Source organism: Ceratotherium simum, chromosome X, assembly GCF_057802395.1.
Source record: "Ceratotherium simum simum isolate JZ-2026a chromosome X, ASM5780239v1, whole genome shotgun sequence".
Taxonomy (NCBI): domain Eukaryota; kingdom Metazoa; phylum Chordata; class Mammalia; order Perissodactyla; family Rhinocerotidae; genus Ceratotherium; species Ceratotherium simum.
The window spans coordinates 67,169,262-67,197,043 of NC_141940.1; the positions used below are offsets into that span (position 1 = coordinate 67,169,262).

At 37.9% G+C, this 27,782-nt stretch overlaps 1 protein-coding gene across 1 annotated transcript; it reads right to left on the reverse strand.

Annotated features, from left to right (window-relative positions):
* Positions 1–14,122: 14,122 nt before the first annotated feature.
* On the reverse strand, positions 14,123–27,326 carry LPAR4 (lysophosphatidic acid receptor 4). The gene is made up of 2 exons (XM_004442069.3): positions 27,058–27,326; positions 14,123–18,191 (listed from the first exon to the last, which is right to left on the reverse strand). The coding sequence occupies exon 2, from the start codon at positions 18,113–18,115 to the stop codon at positions 17,003–17,005; it is 1,113 nt and encodes a 370-aa protein (XP_004442126.1). The 5' UTR covers positions 18,116–18,191; positions 27,058–27,326; the 3' UTR covers positions 14,123–17,002.
* Positions 27,327–27,782: the final 456 nt, after the last annotated feature.

Consider the following 27,782-nt stretch of genomic DNA (forward strand, 5'->3'; position numbering starts at 1 on the left):
GTTGGATATGTGGCCAACTTACCCTTTCTAGTACATCTGGGTTACCTTGGTGGGTTTCTCCCTTACAAGGTACGGACTGGAAAGCTTTAAAACAGTTTATTATGATGGAAAGATCTAATATCCATAGTACATCCAATATTACTAATTATGATCCTGAAACATGGCCAATAGCCCGTACTGTTAATGATACAGGGCATGGCTACTCTTTGTCTCTTACTTATACTATGCAATTATCCCAAGAACTTGCAAAGAAACAAAAGAAGATAGATAATTCTGCGAGAACTATGGGAGGTTTTACACAAATCTGGGATGGATATGTTTGGCTTACTCCTAGTTATGGATCTTTAATTACACCAGTACCCTTATGTTGGGAGCAAAGAAATCATTCCAAACAAAATTTTCTGAATTGCACTCGAAATATGGGATGGATACCCCCTGAGTCATGCCAAAATACTATCATACTTAAAGAAAGTGATTGGTTTGGAACAGACTGGTCTTGGTGGCCAGGCATTTACTGGGTGGCTCCTAATGGAACTCAATGGTTATGTGGAACAAACTTCTAGCCTTGGCTACCACCTGGATGGCTAGGATGCTGCACCCTGGGTTTCCCTTGGATGCAAGGAAGGATTTGCCCTGAGCTAACATCCATTGCTTATCTTCCTCTCCTTAAGGCCAGATGGGCTCATTCAGTGTTCCACTGGTATGACCACCTAACGGCTATATTTGCTCCTTCCGTGGGGCTAGAGGATGTCATAATACATGTAGAAGCTCTGACTACATTTACTCAACAAGCCCTTAACGATAGTCAAGCAGTAATAGCCTTGTTAAATACTGAAGTGTCTTTAATGAGGAAGGCTGTCCTTCAAAATAGAATGGCTTTACGTATTCTAACAGTCTCCCAAGTTGGTACACGTGCAATTATTGGGACTGAATGCTGTGTCTATATACCTGATGAATCTTCCAGTGTGTCATCCCTCTTAAAGCACATGAGAAAGCAAGTGAATGCCTTGAGCGACCCCATACCCGGTCTTGATTTATTTGGTTGGCTTCCCTCAGGTAGTGATTCCTTTTTGAGATCCGGATTACAATTTCTATTTCTATTACTTCTTGGAATTCTTGTATTAGTCATAATATTCAACCTAATTACTGTTTTCTTTACTCAGTGTTGTAAGACTAGTATACAAGCTAAAATAATCATGGCTCAACAATTCAAGATGATCGATCAATTTTATAACTCTAGATGAATTTCTCTTACTGATAAAGCTTAAAAACTTATTTTAAAACTAGTCTTTCTATAATTGTAGACAATGTAATCATGAAGAGTCACAAAAAGTGCATGTGCAATGCTTGTGCAACAATCTAAAAACATATAAAGAGCTTCCTCTGTTAATATGTGTGTGTGTGTATATATATATATATATATATATATATATATATATATATATATATATATATATACACGCTTGTCTGCTATTTCCCCCCAACGTGGATAACTAGGCAAACCAATGGGATAAAAGCCTAGCACTGAGGGACTTGAGGGACCCAGGGCAGGCAGCAACCACCCTGACGGCAAGGGACGATATTTTGACCATCAATGCTTTCTATGGAAAGATTATCAAAGAAGGGGAAAAATGATAAATGGAGAGCAATAGGATATATTAGAATATATGAGGGAGCCATTTGGTTTAAAATTAATTCAGCCTAACCCAGTTTTTTTTACAAAAAGACCTGACTGGCCTGTTGGGCAGGCTTTGTACGTCTGCTTTAAACATTTACAATGCTCCAAAGCCAGGATAGGGATGACGCCTTCCCTCTCACCCTGGCATCTCTTTATAAATAATAATTTCTTCCCAATGAGGTATGGTTGTACTTACTAATAGGTCCTTTGGTGATGGTCTTGTTACATCTTCTGTTCAGGGTCAAGATTCTTAATTCTCTTGCCACCTCTATTCCCAGAGACCCAAGTATATCAATCCCTCCAGGAATAATGCTCTGGAACTTGTGAGTAGTTACAATTATAAGCTGGTCCTTCCTCAAGCCCTTGTTAGGCCTACGCCCCTTACCAGCAGGAAGCAGCTAGAGCAGTCGTCACCCCATTCCCTCAGGATTGAGGAAGGAACAAAAAAGAGGGGAGATTTGTAACCACGGGCCCATTTAGAGCCAGTTTGAACAGACCCCATCTCTTATCAACAAAGTGATTAAGGATTGTCTTTCAGAAAAACTGCAAAGTCACGCAGCCAGGACATGTGCAAAAGAAGAAATCATGACCTGAAATGACCTCGGAAACAAAGAGCCTCCTTCTACAGAACCCAAGGACCGGGACGTGACCGGAACTTGAAAGCAGGACTAGTATCAGAAACGAGGGGTCCCTCATTAAGGAAAATCCCGTGTTAAAATTCCTTCCAAATTTCATCATAGATGTTTAGAACCTCATCATAAACGTTTAAAACCTTACCATAGATACCTGAAGCCCACCAATCGAAACCTGTCCCACTAGCATTTCCGCGTGCCAACCTGTTCTCCCTAACCTCTTAAATTTTGTCCCAAATACTGAATTGGGGAAACAGATCTGAGGGCACACGCCCCCTGCCTCCCTGGAGATCGATCTTGCAGATTGAAAAGCTGATTTCTCCCCTCAAAGGCTGGTGCCATAATTAATTGGCTCGTTTATGCGCATCGGGCATAGAACCCCAATTTTGTGCGGTAACAGGTACTTAGTTGTCCATGACCCTCTCTGTCCCTCATACATCATATCTAATCACCAAATCTTGTATATTCTACCTCTTAATTTGCCATGATTTTGTATTTATCTTTGAATCTCCCATCATCATCTCTTGCCTAGAATTCTGCAATAGCCTCCTAATTGAACTTTCTACCTTCATTATTGTGTCTTTCCAATCTATTCCACGAACTGTGGCCAGAGTGATCTTTCCAAACTTTAAATCTCTTTTCATCTGACCAACTCTTACTTCTCCATTCAGTTTTTTACTAATATGTGACCTCCTGCAAAAAGCCTCCCCTGCCTTGGGAGTCTGGTTTAGATAGCACTGCTCCGTGTTCTCATGGCATCATCTACTCTTTCCATCTCCATTATATTGCTTATCACATTGTAATTGCTTATTTGTTGTTTCCTCTATGCAGTTTCAAGATCTGTAAAGGCAGGAAACTGCTCTTTTTTTATTGTTTTATACCCATTTCCTGTCATAGTTCCTGAAAAATGGTAGGTACTCAATAAATACTAAATGAAGTTATACATCTGTCTAATAACTCAATTTTATCCAGAGAATGGTTTATAAGTACTTCTTTTTTTTTTTTTTTCTTTATTTTTTTTTTATTGCAGTAACATTGGTTTATAACATTGCAAAAATTTCAGGTGTACATCATTGTACTTCTATTTCTGCATGGACTACATCATGTTCACCACCAAAATACTAATTACAACCCATCACCACACACATGTACCGAATTATCCCTTTCACCCTCCACCCTCCCCCCTTCCCCTCTGGTAACCACCAATCCAATCTCTGTCCCTATGTGTTTGTTTATTGTTGTTATTATCTACTACTTAATGAGTACTTCTTTTAAGTATCAATTGCCTCAACCCAGCTGAATTACAATATGAGCTATCATTTATTTGGTATCTATTATGTACCAGGAGCTGTGCTATGTGCTTTACATTGATCTCCTCATTTGATCCTCACAACAGCCTTGTAAAGCAACTTAATTTTACAAATGAAGAAAATGGAGTCCAGAGAGGTCAAGTCTCTTATTCAAAGCCACACACACTGTTATGTGGCAGCACTAGGATTCAGATACAGTTTTATATGATTCCAGAAACTGTACCCTCAATTTGAGTTAGGGTTTAACAAGATGAAGTGTCTAAAAGATAAGTACTCTGACAAAAGCCCTTTAACTACCTGAGGAGCAAGAGGCAAAGAAAATTAAGAACCTCTTCACTCTTGGTTTCTAGAAGTCCTACCCACCTTGATGTTGACAAAGAGGCAACCCCAGAGGTGCTGGCTAGCAGGGTGCCATTCTCCTTAGAAAGTGTCTTTGGATAGTTTGCCTACAGTTTACCTTTAAAATTAAGGTGCTACTTGGCTGCTTTCCTATGAGTTTCTTTGAAGAGCAGCTAAAAGAAGAAAAAGACAAAAGAGGGACCTTCTCAAAACACAAAATCATAGTTCTTCCTTCTTTTCCCCATCTTAGCTTCAGCTGCACATTTGGGAATGGTGCTGTGGGTTAATCAAAGTTACCAAAGGCCTAAGCACCATGCTCCAAGGAAGTCTGAAGCATACCCAGCCTCCCTAGCATCTCCAGAGAAACAGCTCCTAACACTACACAAAGTTAGTCATGAAAAGGATCTTGACAATTTCCTAGTCTATTCTTGTCCTTTTACCCATAAAGAAACTTAGACCCAGAAAGGGGAAGAGAATTGTTCAAGGTCATACAGCTATTTATTGGCAAGATGTGTAGTGCAACACAATTTTCTTGATTCATAGTCTATATACACTTACATAGCTACCAGGTTTGGGGCAACCCTAACTTATCTCTGATCATTACAACAGCTCAATGAGGTAGATGTTATTATATATTTTTATTTTATAAATAAAGAGGTTATAATCCAGAAGAGTGAAGTAATTTTTCAAAATCCATGTAACTACTAAGTGAAAAAATTGAGGTTTGAACCCTGGTCTGTCTAATTCTAAGGTGGGTTTTCTTTCCACTGTGCTTTTCTGCCTCTCGCCTGGTGGTGAATTAGCCAGTGCAACTGCTCAGGAAATAGTGGCTTTTCAAGCCAAGTGATCTGCTCTGGCTGGTTGTTCCACCCAGCGGGTAAATGATTGTTTCTTTCTGCAACCCAGCAGAAACATCCTTTGTGCTGAATGCTTCCTTTCACAGATCAATAAAACCCCCTTCCTGTAAGCTATTGGCTAGGTCTTGGGAATGTTTCTACTACAGTGAATTTCCCACTGAAGAGGCATTCCTTACAGAGAGATTTGATGTATAGGCAAACAGTGCCTGTAACTCATCTTGTAAGAAAATGTATACACTATTGATAGTTTATGATACAAATTCCACATTCCAAAATGTTGTTAAAGACAAGATTTTCAGGAGTTTCTTGGAAACGCGTGGTAGTTCCATTACTTGTGGAGAAAATGGCAGTGGGTGAGAGGGAAGTTGAGGGAATATTCATGCTTTTTATTTTCTTTCACAGTTCTCTGCTCTGTTGCTATGCTTGTGTGTGACTAGGCCTTCTCCATTGACCACTCAAATGGAAGAAGCAACATGTTTCCACAGTTAGAATATATAGACACGTGTTTCTTATAAAGCACAAACTTCTGGCTATTTTTTGTTTCTCCTTGAGGCAAACAGTGGACAAACATGAGGCAAACATAAACTATTTACATAGCAGGAGGGATTCCAGGAACAGACTTTGGAGAGAGTGAAGGCAAGTGTTGCTTTATACAGGTGTTGCACGTTTATAAAGGCCTTCATGCACGTCTCATAAAGCTTCCTCCAGGGAAAAGTATAACTAGCTGGTTTTTAGAGGCCTAGCCTTCAATATCCTCTCTATCCTTCCCTCCCTGCAACCCCAGCTGCTCAGTGACATTTAGAAGCAACCTCCAACTCACTTCAGAACATACATACATACTCACTGACACTTTGGATAACTTACTGAGATAGCAGCCCAATCTCTAGCTTCAGGAGCCCGGGAGTGCTCTGTCTCTTCTTGGAGATGCTTCTCTGTCAGCTCCAAGGTCAGAGGGAGGGAAAGTCCACATTTCATGGGTCTTGCAATTTGAATGATAGTAGATACATGGTAAAAGTATGTCACTCACAGTCTTAAAGATGGACTTGCTCCTAGGCCCTGCTGAGAATTGCCTGAACCCTAGGATAAAAAGGAGGGAGTCTATCAAAGAAGAGGTAACCATGGCCTCCTTCAGAGTTATAGTAGGAGAAGCAACAAGTGTGAGTTCAAAATATATCCAAGAAGGCCTGGGATTTGGAAGCACTCACAGTGAGTGTCTTTACAAGTGGTCAAGCTATCATGCATTAACTATGTGACTTAGGCAAGTTATTTAACTTTTCTGAACAGCAGTTTTTCTATCTGAAAAATAATACCTACCTTGCAGGGCTGTTTTAAGGAATTGTTACAAAGATTAAGTGTGGTATATGACAATTCCTATCACATTGTTTAATAAATGGTAGTTATTTTCCCTTGAATATATGGACTTATATTAATTTAATTTGTTTAGGAATCACCAAAACACAGTGGATAGATTATAAACTTTAAAGTAATATAAATCTGTCTTTGAAATACACCTCCACTATTTGGAGTCATTCAGACTGGGTTGAATCTCAACTGTACCCCTCTCAAATCTTAGTTTAGTCAACTTTAAAAAAGTGATTATACCTGCCTCACAGAGTAGGTGTAAGGTAGGATTAAATGAGGTAATGTATATTAAAGTCTTAGTACAGTGCTGAGCGCATAACAGGTACTCAGTAAACATTTTCTTCTCCTCTCTCATCCCCAGAAGACTATGATAGTCTAACTGATTGGTGAAACTATTTTAACCCCTGTAAAAGGCACTAGATAATCTGTACACACTAAAAATAATATATTTTGTTCTTTCTGTATAAAAAATTCCAAGGAGTAAATTTAAGTCATTTGACCTCACTCCATTTATTTATGTGTTCCACAGTCCATATCTAAAATATCCCCAGTGTACCACCCCTCTTTCAGGGATCAGGACCACCAACCCTCCCCCTACTACAGTGGATTGCTAACGTTTATCAGATAAAATACACACTCCTTAATAAAGCATTTTTCAGATTCTGTAGCTATGGCAACCATACACATCAGTTTTTCCAGGACAGACCCAATTTCAAGTATTGTCTCTTATGTCCTATGTCCTCATAAATCACTGAAAAGGCCTAACAATAACAATACTTTGCCTTTCAAAATACATCTCTTACCTAGGCCATTCATACCCAAAAGCAGCATAAAAGTCATTTGGTAGACCATAGGACCTGATAATTGATTCAGAAATTGTGATCACTGTACCTAGAGTTCTTTGCAGTATGTACAATGTGACACCTTCCCACTCACTCATTCATTCTTTCACACAACAAGCATTTATTGAACACCCACTATTTGCCAGGTAAATGATGCCACAGAGGTATATATGTTATACAGGAGAGCACACATAGAAGTACACAAGTTATAATATAATGTGACAGACAGGAAAATAGGATTATATACAAGGTGCTATGGTAGCCAAGAGTAGAAAACAGCCAGCTAATTCCGCCTGAGGCTACTAAGGAAGACTTAACTAGAGGAAATGATGGTTGAACTTGGACTTAAATGATAATTGCAAATAATACATAAATGATAGATAGCTACAGTTTTTCTAAATAGATAATGTTGGGGAGTTGGCTTGGGAGGTATTACATTCTGTTATTGAAGACCATTTTGTCAGCTCATATAATATTTCAGTTTCTCTAGAAAGCAACAGAAAAGAAATTTCCTCGTTATAATAAATCTGCCCTCACATCATTTTTCATAAAAGTGGAACTTATAATACCTACTGTTTGTGGTGTTCAGGTGGATGAAATTCTACTTTTATTATCAACCACCCTTTTCAAATATCATTACTGACTCAAAACATGAGTTAAAAAGTATAATATACATACCTACATGTAGACATACATATTATATGTATGTCTATGAGCATGTGTACATACTACATACACACACAAAAACACACACTCACACTCACAGTAAGCTCCATGTGCAGAAAGAAAATTGGCAGTCAGGATTTCTTGAGCACGATAATTGATTTGGAGCTTAAAAAAGATGGAAGTTGATCATTAAATACTAGCTAGAGTTTCTAAAAATCAGCTAAAACAATTGCATTCATAAAAACAGTTTTGATGCTTTTGAAATCTGCGAATTTATTAAAAGTGTTAATTTCATTGCTTTTTAACTTATCATCTGTTAATTCAATAAAGATGGCCATTTTTAATTAGGCTTAATTGTTGTGCTCTGTTTTTCAACTTAATGAAAGGATTTTTTCATTTGCCCTTTTTTTTCCCACTACAACCTCAACCCCAGCTCACTGTCTGGCAAAGACATGCCATTTGTCACAGGGGCCAGGCAAGACAGAGTGAACAGCTCATTGAAAATCCATCTCAGCTTGTGAGAACAGCTAAACCCCAGGCATGCCCTGCTTTAGGGGGCGGTGTGTCAAGCACTCCACATATTAAGGCCTAAATATGAAGCCAAAAATGGCCCACAACAAACCAAAGCTATGGACAGAAACATAACTGCAAGTATTTTACCAGGGAAAAAGCAGGTGAATTAACAGTGGAATAAAAAGTCTTCATGAACAACTAGACACCACCATTGGTTTTGCAATTTTCATCTCTCTCTTCTTGAAATGAATCTGGGAGTAAATTGGAAGACATTGGTCAGAAACTAGATAACTTCTGGTCAATGTTCAAGAGCAAAGTGCCTTCTCCAGTCTGCAGAGACAGCCAATATGGAAGCTGAGAAAAGGCTCTGCTTAACACATTCAGCTCTGCTTAACCAAGATGAGATTTGTCTGTCCTTCAAGCCCTGGCCAGCTCACAATTCACCTCTGTTAGGGAACAGGCAGCTATACATTTTTCATATAAATTCCAACTGGCCACTGCTCATTTGCATCCCCTCCTTCAAACCCAGCTATCCCAGTTCCTCTGAGGTTAGCTGTCCAGCAGCTGAGAAGAGACCTTTTCTCTATGAATGCATAATTGGTCATTGATGAACAAACAGGCACCCACTCAGTCTACCTGACCTAGGAAAAAACTTCCTGACCATCCTCCCACATGTCCATGTTGGTCAACACGATCTCTGTATAATTTATAAGGTATTAAATATCAAAAATAATGGATCTTTTCAGTTAGCATCTTGGCAGATGATGATAGCAGTACATTTTATTTGAGAAGCCAGCAGAGACTTCTCCCAGTAAAACTGCAAACAGAAAACTGTGAGCATTGGCCCTAGGTCCTCCTAGAAAAAGGCTGCCATTATACTCCATTACACAGTTAAAGCTATGTATGCACCTCCTGGATGGCATCCAATCACATAGCACTTTTCCCTCCCTTTTACTTTTTGCAAATTTTTTTAGTAAAAACATGTCCTCTCAATGGCTAGACAGTGATTTCTAGTAAAGAAATAGACTGGAAATCAACCAGGAGAATGTGTGCTGCAAGTAATGGGAGATTTTTCAGAACCACCAGTAACAAGATACTTCTTTGTAGTGAACTTTATGCAGTGTGTCACATGCCATAAGGACTGAAGGCTCCAGTCTAATGTATAACTCAGAAGTGCCAGCAAGTGCAAGAAAGTACAAATTAAATGAGGGGAAACTGCAAAAGGAAAGGTAGAGTTATTTACTTAGGACTTGAATGTAGTTTAAGAGTTTTAAACATGCTCAAGATTTGTCTTCTTTCTTTGAGTGCTTCCTTCAATATTTGGAAGATATTTGGGAACCCTCACATTCTACAAAAAAATCAAAAGTATAAAAAGATAGGGTAATAAAAGTAGCCTAAGGAAATTAGGTATGATTTGACAATTTTATTCTAAAATGAAGACATTTTGGTCTTCAATGTTCAAGTTCTGATAAAAGTTAGAATAAGCAATTGGAAAATATGTTGCACTTTGGGAAAAAGAGAAGGTTCAAGGAATAAATCAAGAGGCAGTAGAGTATAGAGCAAGAGCCCTAAAGTCATACAGGTCTAGTTTCCCATCACAGATCTACCACTTTGATTCATTCAACAAATATTACTTGAGTGTCTACTATATACTACATACTGTACTGAAAAAGAACAACATGATTGCTGCCCTCATGGATCTTACATTTTATGAAGAGTGTTATAGACAGACTACTGAACAAATAAATTAAAAAGAAGAATAGCAGAGAGTGCTAAGAAGAAAATTATAACAGGGTAAGGTGATAAGAGTAACTGCATACCTACTTGTAGATTGGATAGTCAGGGAAGGCCTCTCCAAAGAGGTGATGAGGAGAAGAAGCCAGCTACATGAAGACTTAGTGTAAAAGTATTTTAAACAAAGAGAACAGCAAAGGCAAAGGCCCTAAGAATGAACTTCACTTATTAAAGAAACAGAAAGAAGACCAATGTATCTGGAGTCCAAGTATGAAGGACAGAGTAGTAAGAGATGAGGTCGGTCAATAGGTAAGGGCCTGATCTTGGGGAGGGCTTACCATGGTCAGGTGGTGGATTTCTTTTCTTCCTTTCTTTCTTTTTTTTTTTTTTGAGGAAGATTGGCCCTGAGCTAACATCTGTTGCCAATCTTCCTCCTTTTCTCCTTTTTTCTTTCCAAAGCCCCAGTAGATAGTTGTATGTCATAGTTGTACATCCTTCTAGTTGCTCTATGTGGGGCACCACCTCAGCATGGCTTGATGGGCAGTGCGTAGGTTCGCACCCAGATTCCGAACCAGCAAACCCTGGGCAGCTGAAGCGGATCATGCGAACTTAATCGCTCCGCCACCAGGCCGGCCCCAGGTGTTGAATTTCATCAAGACCGACTTACTAACTATGAGACTTTAGTCAAGTTCCTTAACTCTCTGTGTCTCAGATCCTTCACTTAAAAAAGAGATAATAAGAGTACCTATCTCATAAAATTGTTGTAAAGATTAAAAGAGATAATATATGTAAAGCACAGTGCCTAACACATAGTAAGCATTCAGTAAATGTTAGTTATTATTATTAGAACAAGTTTCTCTGTAGCTGATTGGCAGCTTAGAACAAGACAGCCTGTATGCAAGTCCTGGGTCTGCCACTGACTGGCTGTATGACTTTGGGCAAGTTAGTTAGGCTCCCTAAGCCTTAGCTTTGTCATCTTTAAAATGAGGTCATAAGATTTTTTGTGCTACATTCTGATGCATATTGAGCATTTTAAATATATTCATTAATATTGTTACTATTGTTATTCAGGCTCTTTCTGGTCTCATGTATAAGTGGGAGTAGGCAGCCACTTTTGTGGAATGTTTTCAAAGGAACTTAGAAGGATCCCTTATCCCTAAAGCCTCCCTTTTCTTCTCCTTAATGGCTGAAGTTCCACCATTAAAAATGTGTTCCTTGTGCTTAAGACTCATATCCTGGATGGACAAAGCATTACTGGTTAAGAACACAGGCTTCAGTGACATACAGAACTGTGATCAAATTACACTGCCACTTATTTGCTCTATTTTAAGTTTTTTCAGCTTACTGAGCCTCAGTTTTCTCATCTGCAGCATGGGGCTAATCATAAAACCTCTCTCACAGTATTGTTTTGAAATAATGCATGTAAAGTTCTTAGTTTAGTATCTGGCACTTAGTAAGCACTCTCATCCATATCAGCATTATTAATAAGTACCGTTCGTTCCAGCTCAGCATCAGTGAATTTGGACTTCTAGCCTTAGAATTATCAGGGAGCTCAGACATGGCTGAGGACAACCTGCTCATTTTACTAATAGGGGAACTTAGGCACAAGGGAGGAAGAGACTGGCCTAAGTTCACACAGTGGGTAGGAAAGCTGAGTATGAAAATCAGATTTGGGCTTCCAGTCCAAACCTCTTTGTTACATCACAGTTAGCATTCAGATCCTTCTCTGGGAGCATGTTTTACTGAGAGAAGTGGTGAAGAGAGAGAGAGACAGAGACAGACAGAGAGAAAGCAAGTGAGCCTCTTGCTGCAGGATAAAGCCTGAGGAGAGAAGAGGCTGAGACCATGACATGATCAGCTTTGCTGACTGGAAGTTACCTAGGCCCGGGTCTTCATTAGCCTTTTGAGGTCTCTGTGGCTTAGACAAGAGCATGAACACCCAAAGGTAGACAGACTAAGCACAGAATTCGAACAATTTAGGGCTTCATAACGCCTTTAAAAAAAAACATTAGAAATGTGATGTTTTAAAATCTGAACTTTCTTGCACTTCTTTACATTCACTGATAAGTATAGCATAAACTTAATTACAATAATTTTAGTTATTTATCTAGAGAGAGGCATCCTCATCTTTTCAATGCTTATGAGCATTAAAGTTTTTATCCAGTCCTGCCGTGGAGCCTGAAATTTGGTTTCAGATACATATTCCCCCTTTACTTTGCTCTATTTTTCTCTGTAGCACTTATCATCATCTGTCATGTTACTTTTTAACTTGTTTGTTTGTTTTTGGCTTCGCCTGATCTCACTCTAGAACATAAGCTTTAAAACAGTTTTTTGTCTGTTATTATCACCACTGCCTTTTCAGTGTTTAGAAGAGTGTCTGGCACATAGTTGTTGTTCAAGAAATTTGTTGAATAAGTAAATGAATGAATTCTGGGTCCCTAGGAATACCCCCAGCCAAACTGTTTCCCAAGAACTTCAAACTGCCTTCAACTGGGGCTAGTCCAGCAAGTCCCAGGTTCCCAACTGAGGAAGGCAACCCATAGTTTTGTCCTTGATATCATCTACTTGAATGAGGACAATACTAAGCTGAGCAGACAGTTTACCCTGAACTAGCAATGGGAGGAGTGAGGGCTTTTTGTAAGAAGTTTTTCACCTCTAGGGTTGGAGCTCCTCATGATAAATAGGAAGGAAAGCTAGTTTCTAGGGCCACACACATCACCCCAATCTTAGAGCCTATCTGGCTTCCCTCACTGCTACATTTTAGACCTCATACTGGCTCTACTCCTCTATGCTCCTGGATTCAGTACCTCCCTAGATATTTGGGAGAGAAGAGCTTCATACTCAGACATTCAAGAGAGGGAAAGAAGTGAAATAGTGGGAAGTACACAGCTCCTCAAAAATCTGAATATTGGGGAAACTTTTACTCAATAGTCTGTGCTTTGGCTTCCTTGTTGAAACAAACTGTTTCATATTTTAAGAATCATTTCACCAAGTCCACTAGGATCAGGAGACATTTAGGGGAAAGAATCCAAGCCTATATAAAATGAGAACACAGGTTCCCAGTCACCACAGGCAGTTTTGGACAAGAGGGCTGTCTGGAGAAAAGCAGTGTATGTTTTGGACTTAGTGGTACACAGGGTAATGTCAAGAAAGTGGAATAAGCGAGTTGCAGTGCAGAAGCCCTATCTTGGGGCCAAGGAGGCTGAGGCTCAAGAGATGACTTACTATTTACTGGGATAGTCGTCTCTCTTCGCCCCAAGCCTGCTTCAGTCATTTGAATTAACCAGATTCCTTTTCTAAGATGCAAACACCAAAGGGAGGATTAAAAGCAGTGGGTGGAGTGATCAATCATTCACACCTTAGTGTAAATCTGTTTAACCTATCCCTACCTTGACAGATGTTTATGTATTGTTTTTGGTCCACAAAGAAGTGATATTTCTATAGGATGTGGGGAGAGATGTTGGAAGGGACCACAGGAAAGACAGGTAGAGAGTTTGGGAAACCATAGCAAACATAAGGTGGAGGGGTTTGGGAGTGGGACAGGGGTGGAAGAAGGCTAATACAGATGTGAAACAAATGACCTCTGTACGCATTTTTTCTGCGGACCTGGCCTAGAAGGTCACTAAGGACAGAGTTTCTATAATTTTAAACATAGCCTAGGGCTGATTATGCTGATCATGATGTCAGGAAAGGCAGCATTTGCTGTCATCTCATGGGGAACCAATACACAAAGCGGTTTGTAAGATGCTGACATTGCTTTCCCTGAGAGTTGGAAGGCATGAGGATGTTGAGTAGGAATTCCCTGTGCTGCCACTGGAAGACTACCTGTTCTAGTTATTGATCAGTCAGCCACCTAGCCTCCAAATCAACCCATTGTTGTCAGATTGTCTGTTTGCCCTGAGTTTCCCCGGGTCTCCTAGTTGTCCTAGGGTATTTCATCAAATCTGAGAAATCAGATTCAAGAGTTAGATTGGCAAGAAACTCCAAGTAAATCAAAGTTAACTTGGACAAATCAGAGAAGAAAGTACTTAAACTTTCAGCTTGATCCCTGAAAAGTCACCCAGGGATTTTCCATTTGCAATTCTGCATTAGTCTTCAGACAGCCTCAAAAACAAAGTATTGAAATTCATTTGGGATCAAGTATACTTTAATAAGTTCTTTCTTGAAGGATGGAGGGAAGATAAAGGAAAGATGCCTCTGGGTGCTCACAAATAAAGGCAAAGTTGAATAAATAGCTGACCAAAGTATAACTGCTAGATAATCCAAATATATTTTATTACATTTAATAAGCACTTAAAATCCAACTTGCTATTACAGCTGAATGATTGCTGTTGCTTTTGAACGTAAAATGAGTCTATTTTACATTTAGTTATATGTTACATTTTGTTGATTACATTGTTCATATGATAAAAGTTTTTATTATGAGCAAGTTATATCAACTATAAAAATGGAAATTAATTAAAATAAATGGAAATATGGAAAATCAAACAAAACTAAATATGGAAATGACACAAAAGGAAACTGGTTTATTGATATATTTTATGTCAACTTGGTTAACACATCACATTAAATGGTTTGGTGTCATAATCCTAAAATTTCATAATTTTGAGAGCCAAGGGCACAAACAAAAGTTCTCATATAGTTTATACTAACAAGAAATGGAAAAGAAAGAATACTGAAACAAAAAGATTATTCATACTCTTATTACTAATTTGATCTTACAACATAACCTAACAACTGAACTTAGACTAACTTAGCCTAGTTTCATCTAACTGAACTTAATGCCTTATATATTCTATCTATAACTTTTTTTCACAAGACAATACAATGCATGATCATTTTTAGGACTTTAGATCACATGGAAAAAGTAATGCCATTTTTGAGAATTCATTTTTATTATTGTTCTATTGTTTTAGAATTTTTTTTTCAATTAGTTCTTAACCCAGGCACAGATTTAGCAGTTTTTAAAGTTAAATTATGCTCACAGATTTTTACTTTAAAATCTTAGTATTTTTAAATCTACATATCATCAGAAAGAAAAACAAAGGTTAATGAGAGCTTTAAGAATTTGCTTGATGCTTAAAAATTTTTATTTTTTTGTTATTGTTTTATGGTCTTTAATTTTCTTTTTAATCACTCCCTGGCACAAGTTCACCAGCTTAAATGATGCTTTGCTCCTGGAACTTTTGCGTAAAAAGTCTTAGCGTTTTTAAATTGTCACAGCATCCAAATATTTTTAAATTGATTAATGTGCATTTTAAGAATATTTTTGTTGTTTTGCAGTTTTAATTCTTGTGTGCATGTGTGTGTATGTGTGTAGTGTGTAGGTGATGGTATTTATTTCTATTGTTTCTGACATGAGCTCAAATGTAGCATCTTTCAAGCTACATTGTGCCCAGAAATTTTATTTACAAGTCTTAACATTCTTAAATCTACACTTCCTCCAATAAATGGTAAGAGTTTTTATGGATTTTTTTTGTTGCTTTTGTTGTTTAAGTGAGTTATAACAAATGTTTTCTCTTCTTTTGTACATTTTAAAATATTGATTTTAATTGCTCCTGAATCAGGCATGAGTTTAACAGCTTCCTAGCTGCATTTTGATCCAAAGCATCATATAAACGTTATAGTATTTTGCTAGTTTTACAAAAGCTCAAAAAATATGTGATAAATTTTTGTGTGCTTTTTTATGTTTTTTTTTGTAGGGAGTTGTTTTATGTTTTTTTTTTTTCCAATGCGGTCTTCACCTGGGCACAAAATTAGCAGATGTCTACCTATGTTGTACGCCAAAATTTCATTCAAATGATACAGTATTTTTAAATTTACAGATCCTTAAAAAAATAAATAAAATATTAATGCAAGTGTTAGGAATTATTTTTTGTTGTTTTTGTTGTTTTTATTGTTTTGTAGTTTTTTCTGGTTTATTGTTGTTGTTTGTATTGGTTTGCTTTATATATATTTTTTCAATATGTTCCCGACCTGGGCACAAATTCAGCACATCTCTGGCTATATTGTGCTCCAACAGTTAATAAGAAAGAATAAGTAATTTAAAATCACAGATGTCAACTCCTCTCCCCCCAAAATCATTAATGTAAGTTTTGAGAAAGTTTTTTTGTTTCTTTTATTGTTTTATTTTTGTTATTATTTTGTTGTTAATTTTTTTCAATTTGCTCCTGACCTGGGCACAAATGCAGCAGCTTTCTGGCTACATTGTGCTCCAAAATTTTATATGGAGAATATTTTATAGAAATCAGTCTCTCAAAAGAAAGATAATTGTAAATTCTAAGAAAAAAATGTTGGTGTTGCTTAGTTTTTTTATGGATATTTGCTGTTTTATGTGATTTTCCATTTTGCACCTGTCATGGGCACATATTCAGCAGCTTTCTGGATTTTAAGTTTCATACGAAAATCTTAACATAGTGTAAAAAAACGAAAACAGTTTTTAAAAACTGACGGTGACTGCAGATGTGTAAATCCAGTTAATTTTCTGTTTCTTCCCACCCATATTCATGCAAACCCAATTTATCTTTCTGCTTTCAAAATATATACAATAAATTTTGCCAGCTCTTTTAAATTTGATACATTTTTTATTAATAATGTTATGCTAAAATATGTTCTTGTGCTAAAATAAACTCAATGACAATTCAAAAAAAGGAACAAAAAGTCTAGCATTTATCAGTAGTAACACAAAAAGTTTTTTTAAATAATCCCTGAATTTGTTCTATATTTATAGGCCCAACCTAATTACCAAATATTATCAGAATGGAAATATCTTTTTAAAAGTATTAAAGTAATCTCCATATCACTAAAGTCAAGGCCACTGACCACCTACGTAATGTGATACAATAAAATTCTAACCCAGCAGAAGAGTTTTGGTTGTTGTAATTAGACCTGACCTATAATTATTGAACAAAACAGCATATGTACAATAAACATTCAAATAAATGTATCTGACTGCACTCAGTACATTAATCTATCCTCAGTATCATTAGCTTCAAATCTTTTCTCTTACTCATAGCATAGGAAAAATCATAGGAGAAACCATATCTGGACCTAAAGACAGTTCTCGTACCTAGAAGGTAGATTCTAGCATTAATTCACCACCATTATGTGTTGTCTGATCACTAACTTCCTCTTGAATAGCTGGAAGGGAAGGCTTTGTGGTCAGAGGCGTTTCAGTCTTAAACAGGGACTCCATTCTGATATGGGTATTAATGTAGAAGGACTTCTGAAAGGACTCAAGGGTAAAGTAATAGATGAAAGGGTCAAAGCAACAGTTCAGAGTTGCAAGACACAAAGTGATTGGGTACATAATCCTTGCAAATTTTTCCAACAAGCAATTGGTAATAGCTTGGGAGCGCACCAGGGCATACAGAAAGAGAACAGAGTTATAGGGTACGAAGCATACCACAAAAACTGCCATATGCACTGTGATCATCTTTAGTACTTTTTTCTTATTAGTCCCAATTTGAGACAATGTAGCAGGCTTGCGGAGGGTTCTTAGCACCACAGAAGAGCAAGAGACATTCAATATCAGAGGAATGACAAACCCAACAACTTCAATAAATATGGTGATCTTGGACAAATAAGTCTTCCAGACACGTTTGGAGAAGCCCTCAAAGCAAGTGGTGGTTGCATTGTTGACATTAGTGGTGGAGAACAAAGAAGCTGAAATGCCACCACTGAGGACTAGGATCCAGACTCCAGCACACACAATAGCAGAATTCCTCCTGGTCCTAATGGTACGAGATCGGAAGGGATAGACAATGGCCAGGAAACGATCCACACTAATACAGGTGAGGAAGAGCATACTCCCATAGATGTTGGTGAGAAATGCAGTCCCAGAGATCTTGCAGAGGGTGTCACCAAAAGGCCAGTGGCGGTTGAAATTGTAAAATATTTTGAAAGGTAGAGTGCAGACAAAGAGCAAATCGGAGAGGGCCAGATTGGTGATGAAAATAGCAGTCTCACTTCTCATTTTCATGCGGAAGCAGAAGACAAACAGAGAGGCACTGTTGGTTATCAGACCCAGGATGAATACAACACTGTAGACAGCACCATTCAGATTATACTTGAAGGAATCATCAACAATGCAAGTACTATTGGCAGTAGCATTGCCCAACCTGGGTCTGAGGCTTGAATTTAAATCTTGGAATTGGAAATCAATGAATCTTCTGTCACCCATGGATTTTTTTCAGGAGACCTGCTGGCTGCAGGGTTCACCACTCTGAGACTAGGGACAGGTAGGAAATGTTTTCGTCCTATGGGAGACAAGATGGAATGAATCATCAAATCTGCCTTCCATCCATGATTTCTGTGGAGTGAAAAATATTCTGTCCACCCAGATTAGAAATAACATACATATTCAATTTTGTTTGACAAGTACTTTTTGAGCATCTACCATATGTTAAAAGGTACTACAAGAGCGTGTTGCAAGAGTGGAAGATATCACACTCCGTACAGTAAGTGCAATACTGTAGCATTGCAGTGAACAGGAATAAGATATTGGTTACCTGAGAGCCCAAGGAGGGGGAAAATAAGCTCTGATAGTAGAAACAACATTAATACTGTGAAATTTATAAGGCGCTTTTTAACTTTCAAAAGCATGTTTTATTTGATTCCCACAAGAATACCATAAGGTAGGCAAAACAGGAATTTATCACCATACTACAGAAGCAGAAACTGAGGCTTATGCAGTTTAGAATTACAATAATGTCAGAATTGGAAGAACACATAAATACTGTAGTCAGAACCAGAATTCAGTTTTTTTATTCCTAACCAAAAGATTGTTATGCTACTCTAAATTGTATTGTCTACTCTCCAAAATTACTAAACTTCATTGTCTGAGTATTAGTTCTATTGCATAAGACTACAGGTGGATATGGGACCTCCAGGACATGTTCTTACAAAAGTTATGACTAAACTCCTGAAGTAAATTGTTGATTCACCTTTTTCTTCTAAGACATGAGTTCAGAGAGCAGGGATCCCTCAGTTAATTAGAGCTTCTGGCTAAAAGTTTTTTCACTGCATTATATTGCCTTTCTAGAGAGATAATTCAAATAACCATCTCAGTGTTTCCCTCCTGCAGACTGTGGTCCCCTTTCCAAGCTTCTCTCATTCTAGACCCTAAGTCTAGGATGTCTTTCTTCTCCTTCTCCTGCTGTCCCTTCCATCAATTATCTGCAGGCCTTGGGCTCCTAAAATGGCCCTAGTCAGTAAAGTTTTTTTCTGGCTGAATACAAGCCAAATGTGAAAGGTAGATCTGACATGAATAGCCATCCCTATGCCCCATTGTACACTTCTGATCTGGCCGGTTACATGCCTACCATGGCTTGTACATGTGGCAGTTATTGACTTAATCATATTTGTTGGGTATCCGGGCCAACATTGTTCACAGGTGCATATAGAAATCTTACTAACCTTCTCCTAGGTCAACAGCTGCCATTGGACAGGGACTGTCTTTCGAATTCTCTTTAATACACTGTGGACAAGTAGCTGCTGAATGAATTATTTTCAATGGGGAGGATATGGAATAAAAGTGGTCTTTGTCCCCTGACATATCCAGTAATGTGTTGTCACATGATTATATTTTCAAACGTGAAAGGCATTTCTCTGAAGTGATTTCTCCTTACGTCACTCTTTCCTTCCAACACCCAGGGAACAGGTCAAAGGGTCTCTGTATATAACAGAGAAGGAAGTGGAGGGGGAAACCTGCCAGATATATAGAGGCCTAAAGTTACTTCAACCAGTGTTTGGCTTGAGAAAAAACACTCACTCACTGCAGTGCCTAGAGGGAGACATGACCTTGGAGAATATGGCATGCAAAGCAAAAGATTGTCATTTTTAATAGCTAAAGTTTTCAAGTTAAAATTGGAGACTTGGTATTCCTGAATTCTCATTCAGCAAATCTTTATGGAGTGCCTCCCCTGAGCCTAACACTGCACTAAGATCATATTGCTTCTTGGCCATATCATCTTAGGCCCAGCTCAACTTTTGCCAGAAGCAACCTTGACATGTAAAAGCAGAGTAGAGTAGGATCTTGACCAAGTAAGGTCCAGGGGGAAAAAAAGCCGGATGAGGAAGAAATAAAAATAGGTGGGGAGAGCAGAGGAGGAGATGGGAAAGAATGTAGCAGAGAAAAAAAAAAAAAAACTGGAGAAGTGAGAAAAAGAGGAGAAGAAAAGGTGAGAAAAAGAGGACCTTGCCCGGGAGAGGTCAGTGCTGCCATCCAATTTGTATTCAGGGCCTCGGGAGGTATTTCTAGTTCACAGTTCCTCCAATCCCATCCTCTCTACCTTGCTTCATTTCACTCCTTCTAGTTTTCTCAGAAAGAAGAACAGTGTGCAATCATTATGTTTAATGTCACTGAAGCTGATCAGCAAAAACAGGAAGAGCTTGGAAAATCTCAGTCAATGGAGCTCATAACTCACTTTGGGGGCTGCAGGCCCAAGTTTCTGCAGATTGTTTCACCAATGGAGTGGCAGAAAGAAAAAGAGAATGGCAAACTTCTCAACTGCTTAAACCACTTTATATACTATTTTTAACACCCCCACTCACTACTCGTTACTCTGGAGGCTTTTTTTTAATGGTGAAAGAAATCAAGGTAGTCAAAAAATATCCCTCTAACATAGTCACACAATCTAAAGAAATTATGGTACTGAAAAAAATCCTAAAATTAAAGCCAAGCTTCATTCACAAGGATCTTCTTGCCCCTGCCTTCTACAATAAGCACTACCAATAAGTTTATTTTATTTGGAAAATGTTTTCATAGTAGAAGCCTTTTTTCACCTCTGTCTAGAGTCCCTCAGTCTGCCCACTGGTGACCCCTTTACACAGCATGCTTCTAGCTTACTGGCTATGTATTATTTGTATTTCCCAAGATGGTGTGTTTCAAATAGGTGAGCTTAGTCTCCCCAGTTTTCCATTCAGTTTTACGTCACCCAGAACATATATACTATACCCACAGCAGGCAGTCTGCAAATGCCTAGCACTTCGGCTTCGCCGTTTTGAGTAACCAAATCCTGTTGGAAAGAAAGGACCACAGACAAGAAAGCATTACAGTGTCAATCCTGGAGAGAGGGCGTGGGCAAACTGCCACTAAGGCCCTATTCATAGCTTTTCCTTGCTCAAACACACAGCACCTTTGCTGTCTAGCAGTGAGGGTGTGGTCCTGGGACTTAACATGGCATTGGAAGCAAGGAGTTCTATTTCTGACTCAGACACTGGTTCACTCTGTAACTTGGCTATACTGTTTCTCTTCCCTGTATAAACATTACCTCTGAGCCTCACAGCTGAGGCTAGGAAGATTCAACAGGGCTTGTGAGTAGCTTTATGAGCTTGCCAATATTCAGTCTGCCTAACCACAAGGAAACATTATAGAAGCTTTTTTCCTTCTCTCTCCCCTGACGCAACTGGACACCTATGTCTCTGTCTTGGAACAGTGAACTTCATATTAGCAACACATCCTTCTCTTATGTATACATTAAACCTCAGAGAGCCCTCCTTGAGTTTCAACCTTAACTACACAATTTTCTCATAACAGGATAATTCAGGAGGGTACCCCCAAAGGAATATCTCCCATTGAGCTATGGTAAAAACAATCAGAGAGGCATTTGGCTCTTAAGATGATTCTGAAGGAGAATCAATGATATTCAAGAAACAAGGTCTCTTTTCTGACTGGCTTCCTTTTTTTTTTTTTGACTAAAAGAAACTGTTTTTTAGCTACTAGATTTTCCTAAATGTCTAACATATTGTACACTGAATGAAGGCAAAGGGCCAACACTCGAGCTTCAGATAAGATGAAGAAGGATGAAAACAGGCTGATGCAGTTAATTACATCTTCCACTGAAAGTAGCATTAGACTATTGTCTTGTGAAGACATTTGCAGGCAATTATTCCAAAAATTAATCACCTAGGGTGTTCAGAGTGCTGGGTGGATATATTTTCACTGACAGTGGGCAGGAAACAGGTCACCTGGAGGTTGACCAAAGAGAAATGTGACCCTCAATGAATATTTAACTTTGACCTACACATATGGAGCCAATTCAGACAGTTCATAGTAGTGTTCACAATTTTTTTCCTTTTTAAAAAATTTCTAATGATAATGAAATATACCATGGTTGGGGTCTTTGGGGCTCCTGGAGGAAATGGAGTTAGCCTTTTGGCCCTATAAAGATGAATACCTAAATCACTTCACTTCACTAAGTGCTAAACTTTCAGATGATACATTGAAAACAAATCTCTAACTTCTGGCATATGCCCAGTAGCCTAGAAAAGCTGGCTTGCTTTTGTTTTCTACCAAAGACAATCCAGAACTCAGGAAGACAAGGCCTTGAAAGCAGAGTATACTCAAATTCTCTTGCTTTGCTCCTTTTTAAATGAGCTTGGGTCAGATCAGATCCCCAAGCTTCTGATCCCCAGAGCATTACCCCTTTCTTCTCTGGTCGAAGCTTAGGAACATTGACACAATAGTTTTCAGAGGAAGTTAAAACCTATTGTGTCTTTGCCTATATATATCTAGCAGTGAAGCAAAATAAAAAATACAAAAATGTTGCAAAAAATACAGATCAGAACCATCCTGCTGGAATAACAGGGAATATGTCCAGAATGTTGCTCCTCAGATGAGTGGCTGCTAACAAATAAGACTTCCTAAGGAAATCTTCTAGACCAAGTCACAGGCACAGGTCACAATCATATACATGGTTCCAAATGATGTTCCTATGCATTAGTTGATGTTTCTTAACAGTTTTCAGAACACGACCTAGCCTTATGACATTACATATGGAGGAAGCCACAGGTAAATGTTGCACTCCAGAGCTGAGCTGGGAAATTGATCTGTATCAGGTCTCATCTCAAGCAAGCCCCACTGCGTGTCAAATGTTTAGATTGATAAGCCTCATTTATTTTTATGCAAGAAATATCCTTTTAAAAATGGCTTCTCTATGTTGAATTTGGTTTCCACTGAGATTATTATGGCTGTTTTGTCCTCCACTTTATTTGAGGAGAGCAGGAAATTGATACAGGCCCTAATCTGAGCAGATCCTATTCTCAATGATTAACTTGATTTTTTTCACCAAAAAAATATTCCAGTCTCCCACAAATCCTTCACTGATGACACAGTCTAATCTTTGGAAAATAATGTGGTTCAGTGCTCAACATGATGGGGCCAAAGAGTGCATCAAACCTACTAAAGTAGAATTTTTCCTAGCAGTTAGTTAGAGAGTAAGACAATGCAGAGAAATTGCTCAACCTAGTATCATGAAATAGTCTAGAGTCTTGACACTCAATATCTCATATCAGCAGAAGCCCCAGATCTTTTGGGAAAAATTTTGGGTGTTCCTAAAAGAGCTCATTTCCAAATTCTATGAGGTTCATACATGCCAACTAGAAATTTGGCTGTATTGCACATATTTGAACAGGCAAATTAGTTATCAATTTTTATACCAATTCACCTGATATACTTGGATACTGATCCTGATAATATGTATATAAACCATGTCTTCCATCTCTAAAGGTATATACCAGTGAGTGGCACAGAGTGCTTAATCAAAAGAATCAATATTAATCTACACCAGAATTGCCTGGATTATAATAAACAGTTACAACTCCTTCACCCATTCTGGATTTTTGGATCATATACTCTGTAATAAATTGGAAGTATTCATTACAAAAAAAGTTGTAGAATGAAATTAAGAATTTTGGAGAAAGCTATTACCAGGAGAGTGGTACTGACCACATTAGTTCAAGCCAAATTCTGGCACAATTTTATCCGAGGCTTGGGTAATCAATAAACTTTCTGGAGGTACTATGGTTAGAGATTTCCTCCAATGGATGTTGTGAAATAGAACTTGTCACAGTAGTGTGCCATGGAGAGAGTTTTTCAATGAAACGTATACCAAGATCATAAGGTGAAGAAATTTATTATATGACATAAATCAGAGTAAATGACAACCAACATATTTTAAAACAGTATCTAAATGCTTCGGGTTTCATTATTACAGAATTGCAGGTAACATTTTATTTTCCAAATCTATCACTGCTGTGCCTTATTTTATTAGTTATATTGATAAGCAAGAAGTCCATGAGTCTGTGTTACCTACACCCATTTAAAGATAACTAGTGACAAAAGGAATAAAAATACTTCTTCCACTTCCATAAGGTAATACATTACATTAAAAATAACCAAACAAAGGAGATTTCTTTTTTTGGCTTGAAGTTATACCAGTTTTTTCTTTGTCTTTTTTTTTTTCTTTTCCTTTTCCCTGGAAACAGCTGTTACTATTGGGCAGGAGCCTTGATAGGGAAAGAGGAAAGAAGACTGAAACAACTCGTGGAGGGCCCACTGCCTTGTCTCTAACCTGCACCCCCACTCCAACCAGATTTCTTTCTCCCCTGAACTACAGTGACACGAGCAAAGCTTCAATTACTGAGTATTAGCACACTGACAAACACTGCTGCCTCTACTAGGATGTCCTAGGCCTACCCAATATAGCATGTCTTTAACATCTTTAAATCACAACTCTGCATAAAATACTTATATAGAACCAGAAATACTATGTAATGAAATTATTATAAATAGCACCTATTTGAATGCTACCCATTTCCTGCCTGTAATGTAGAATCATCTGCTAGTGCCAAACTTATACTATTGTTGCATCTCACCCTCTTCTGAACAAAGGTAAGCCAAACAAAGCAGACTGCTAAATAATACACCAACTCTCCTGAAATAATTTTTCTCTAATCTAAGAGAACCAAAATAAAAAAATTAAAATCATTAGGCAATTTAAAATACGTTTGAGATCACCTTAATATTAAAGAGAATTGATTTTCACACTCCTCCAGAGAGCAGTGTTTCTGGAATGAAATTGATATTATTTTACTGGTTTAACTTAAAAGAAGAGAGAAATACTAAAATTTCTTTCTTTTATGACTTTCACAATTTCAGATTATAAAGAAAACTTCTTTTCATTTGCAATCCAAGCAAACTAGGAAGTTAGAATACCCAGATGTTTTCAGGTTTGGTATTAATTCAATATTGCCACATCCAGCCCTAGCACTAGCTAACTGTGTGAGAGCAAGTCAGAGTCTCTTTCTGGACCTCACTTTCTCTTGACCTTCCACCTTTGGCCTTGATCAACAGCAGCCTTCAACTGATGATATGGCAGTAACCCGACTGGCTGTTCCCTTTTGTCGATTGCTTTCACCTGCTCACATTTGTCAATGCAAAAATAATGTTTTAATCCTTCAAAGTCTGAGATAGAGGGAATTAATTTTTATTAGACTCAATGAAATTATTGCTAGATTTATTTTGTTTATTTTTAAGTGTAATTGACATACATTATATTAGTTTCAGGTGCACAACATAATGATTTGATTATTTGTATATATCGTGAAATGATCACCACAATAAGTCTAGTTAACATCTATCATCATACATAGTTTAGATTTATTTTAATATCAGAAGTAAATATTATTAGTGTCAGAAGCCAAGAATTACACATCAAGATGCCATTTATATCCTAAGTCTTCCTAATGCCCTCATTTTTTTCATCCTCTGCCCTTATGCCCATATCAGCAAGCATATCAGCTCTAATTATCTAGGTTTTAATCCTCAATCTTTTCTACCTATTCTCCCAGTCACTTGTAATCCTCAAAATATAAGGTTATCAAAATACTGCATAACATAGCTATATAGAATCAGTAAACTACTTTTCTATGCATTGTTCTGACAACCAATTACTTGTTTACTAAAAGTGAGGCTGGATTCCCAGTGGTAGGTGACATCCTACTAAGCTCCTGATCTGCAGTACCAATATTCACAAAAACATTATAGGATCCCCCCCCTTAAGAAGGCCAAGAGCAGACTATACATGATGATCATACACATGGAAAAGAGGCAACTACACAATTAGACCCTGATCACACCACAGCAGGGACAACAATTAATGCATTTTTCTCTCAAAGATAATTGAACAGAGGAAGATTTAGCTAAGCTTGGCCTGAGTGTTGCTGTGAGGCATCTTCCCACTTCTCTTTAACCTACAGAGAGTACACGTTCTGAAAGGCTTGTCTGATTATTCCAATAGGGCTTTCATTCGCATCTCTGATTGGCAGAAGATACTTTAGAGTGTAGATGCCATCAAGTTTATCAGCTGAACTCATCCTTTTTAGCAAGAGAGCAACTTTTCATCTGTGACAAGGCAAAAGGATTTACAATCTATGCTGATGAGATATGTTGTTTGGAATTTTGTTCTGAAAAATAAACATGTTTCAAATCCACTGGGTAATTTGCAGCTTAGGTTATTATTGTTGATTTCATGTTAGTCAAGGAAAAAGAAAGATGGTATAATTTGGTAAGGTAGCAAAGTGAATAACCCCACCAAGCCCAGAAATGTTCTAATCTTTGGATTTGTCTGGTCTTTTCCATGCTGGAATAATGATGAATTACATTGCTATATTTCCTAAAATAAAGTAACTAAAATACAATATTTATAAATTCAATAAGATCTTGTCACTAAAAATCTTAAAAATATTCAGCTTACACAAGAAGAAAATTTTGAATATGCCATATTATTGCATTTGTATGGAAAAAAGCAATTAATTTCACATATAATAGCAAATTCAATTTATGCCAGAATTAGTTTTTCATTGAAATATGTTTCCTCCTTTATGGTCAAGTTCATGAATAATTCAATATAGCAAATGTCACATTCTCCGTAAATCATTTAAACATCAAAGGCACCCTGCATATAGTTTTACTAGAAGAAATCTCATCATAATAGAAGTCACATTACCTCACCATCAATTGTAAACCAAAGAAATATAAAGCTAGCTGAAAGAACTTCTAAATTGCTCTACTCCGTGTTTTAAAACAACTGTGTTTACATGAAACAACAGCCTGAAAATCCTGTATCTCTTCCACTGAAACAATGTTATTGCCAAAACAATAGAAATTCTTGCTTTTTTTCTTTCTTTTTTTACCATTCAACACGACGATCCCTGTTCAGCACTTCTGAGATGAAGTCTAACTTCTTTCTCCACTGGAAGCATCAGTGTTTCCACTGAAGTTTGTTATGCCGTCCTCCCACCCCCAAACACCCAAATTAAATCTTTCTCAAAGAGACTTACCCCAAGAAAGAGTGTGCTAGATGAGAGTGTGCTCATGCCTGTAGACAATTAGCTAATAAACATGTAAACGGGCATCTCGCACTTTAGAAGTGCATATTTTAATCCATTATTTTTTTACAGGGAAAGGTTAGCCCAGCCCAAAGTAGCAGACTCTGGGCTGCCGCAGCTTCTTACAGCAGAGCGCCCATTCTGAAAATGTGAGCTTATTTACATTTATCTTTCCCTTTGTTAAGGAACGGCCCTCTTGAATGCTGTAGCCAGCATGCCTTTAACAAACAGGACACAAGAAAAGGCCCAAAGTCCGGGCTGGAGCCGAGGGCTAGGGGAACTCTTGGGGGTCTCAATAGGAAATGCTTTTCATTGGATAAGGAGGCATTATTAGGAGCCGAAATCCCGCCCAATCCCCTGTGCTCCATCCTTCCCTTAGTCACCAATCACTGGACTGAAGAAGTTTTTCCTTAAAGAGCATTGCCCAGGAAAAGCAGTTTTCACAGTCAAGAATTAGCAGCTTAAGTGCCACTTGACAATATAAAAAGTGCCTTTCCTGACGAATTAATCCACAAAGAAAGCCTGTGTGTCTGTCTTTGCTGCAGGACTGCTACCCCTCTACAATTCTAATGAGGAGGAGGAGACAAAAACTCCAAACTGGGAGGAGTGTTTCATTACGAGCAGCCCTTGTCTGCTCCAACTTGCTTAAAAAAATTACAACAATATTAATAATTATA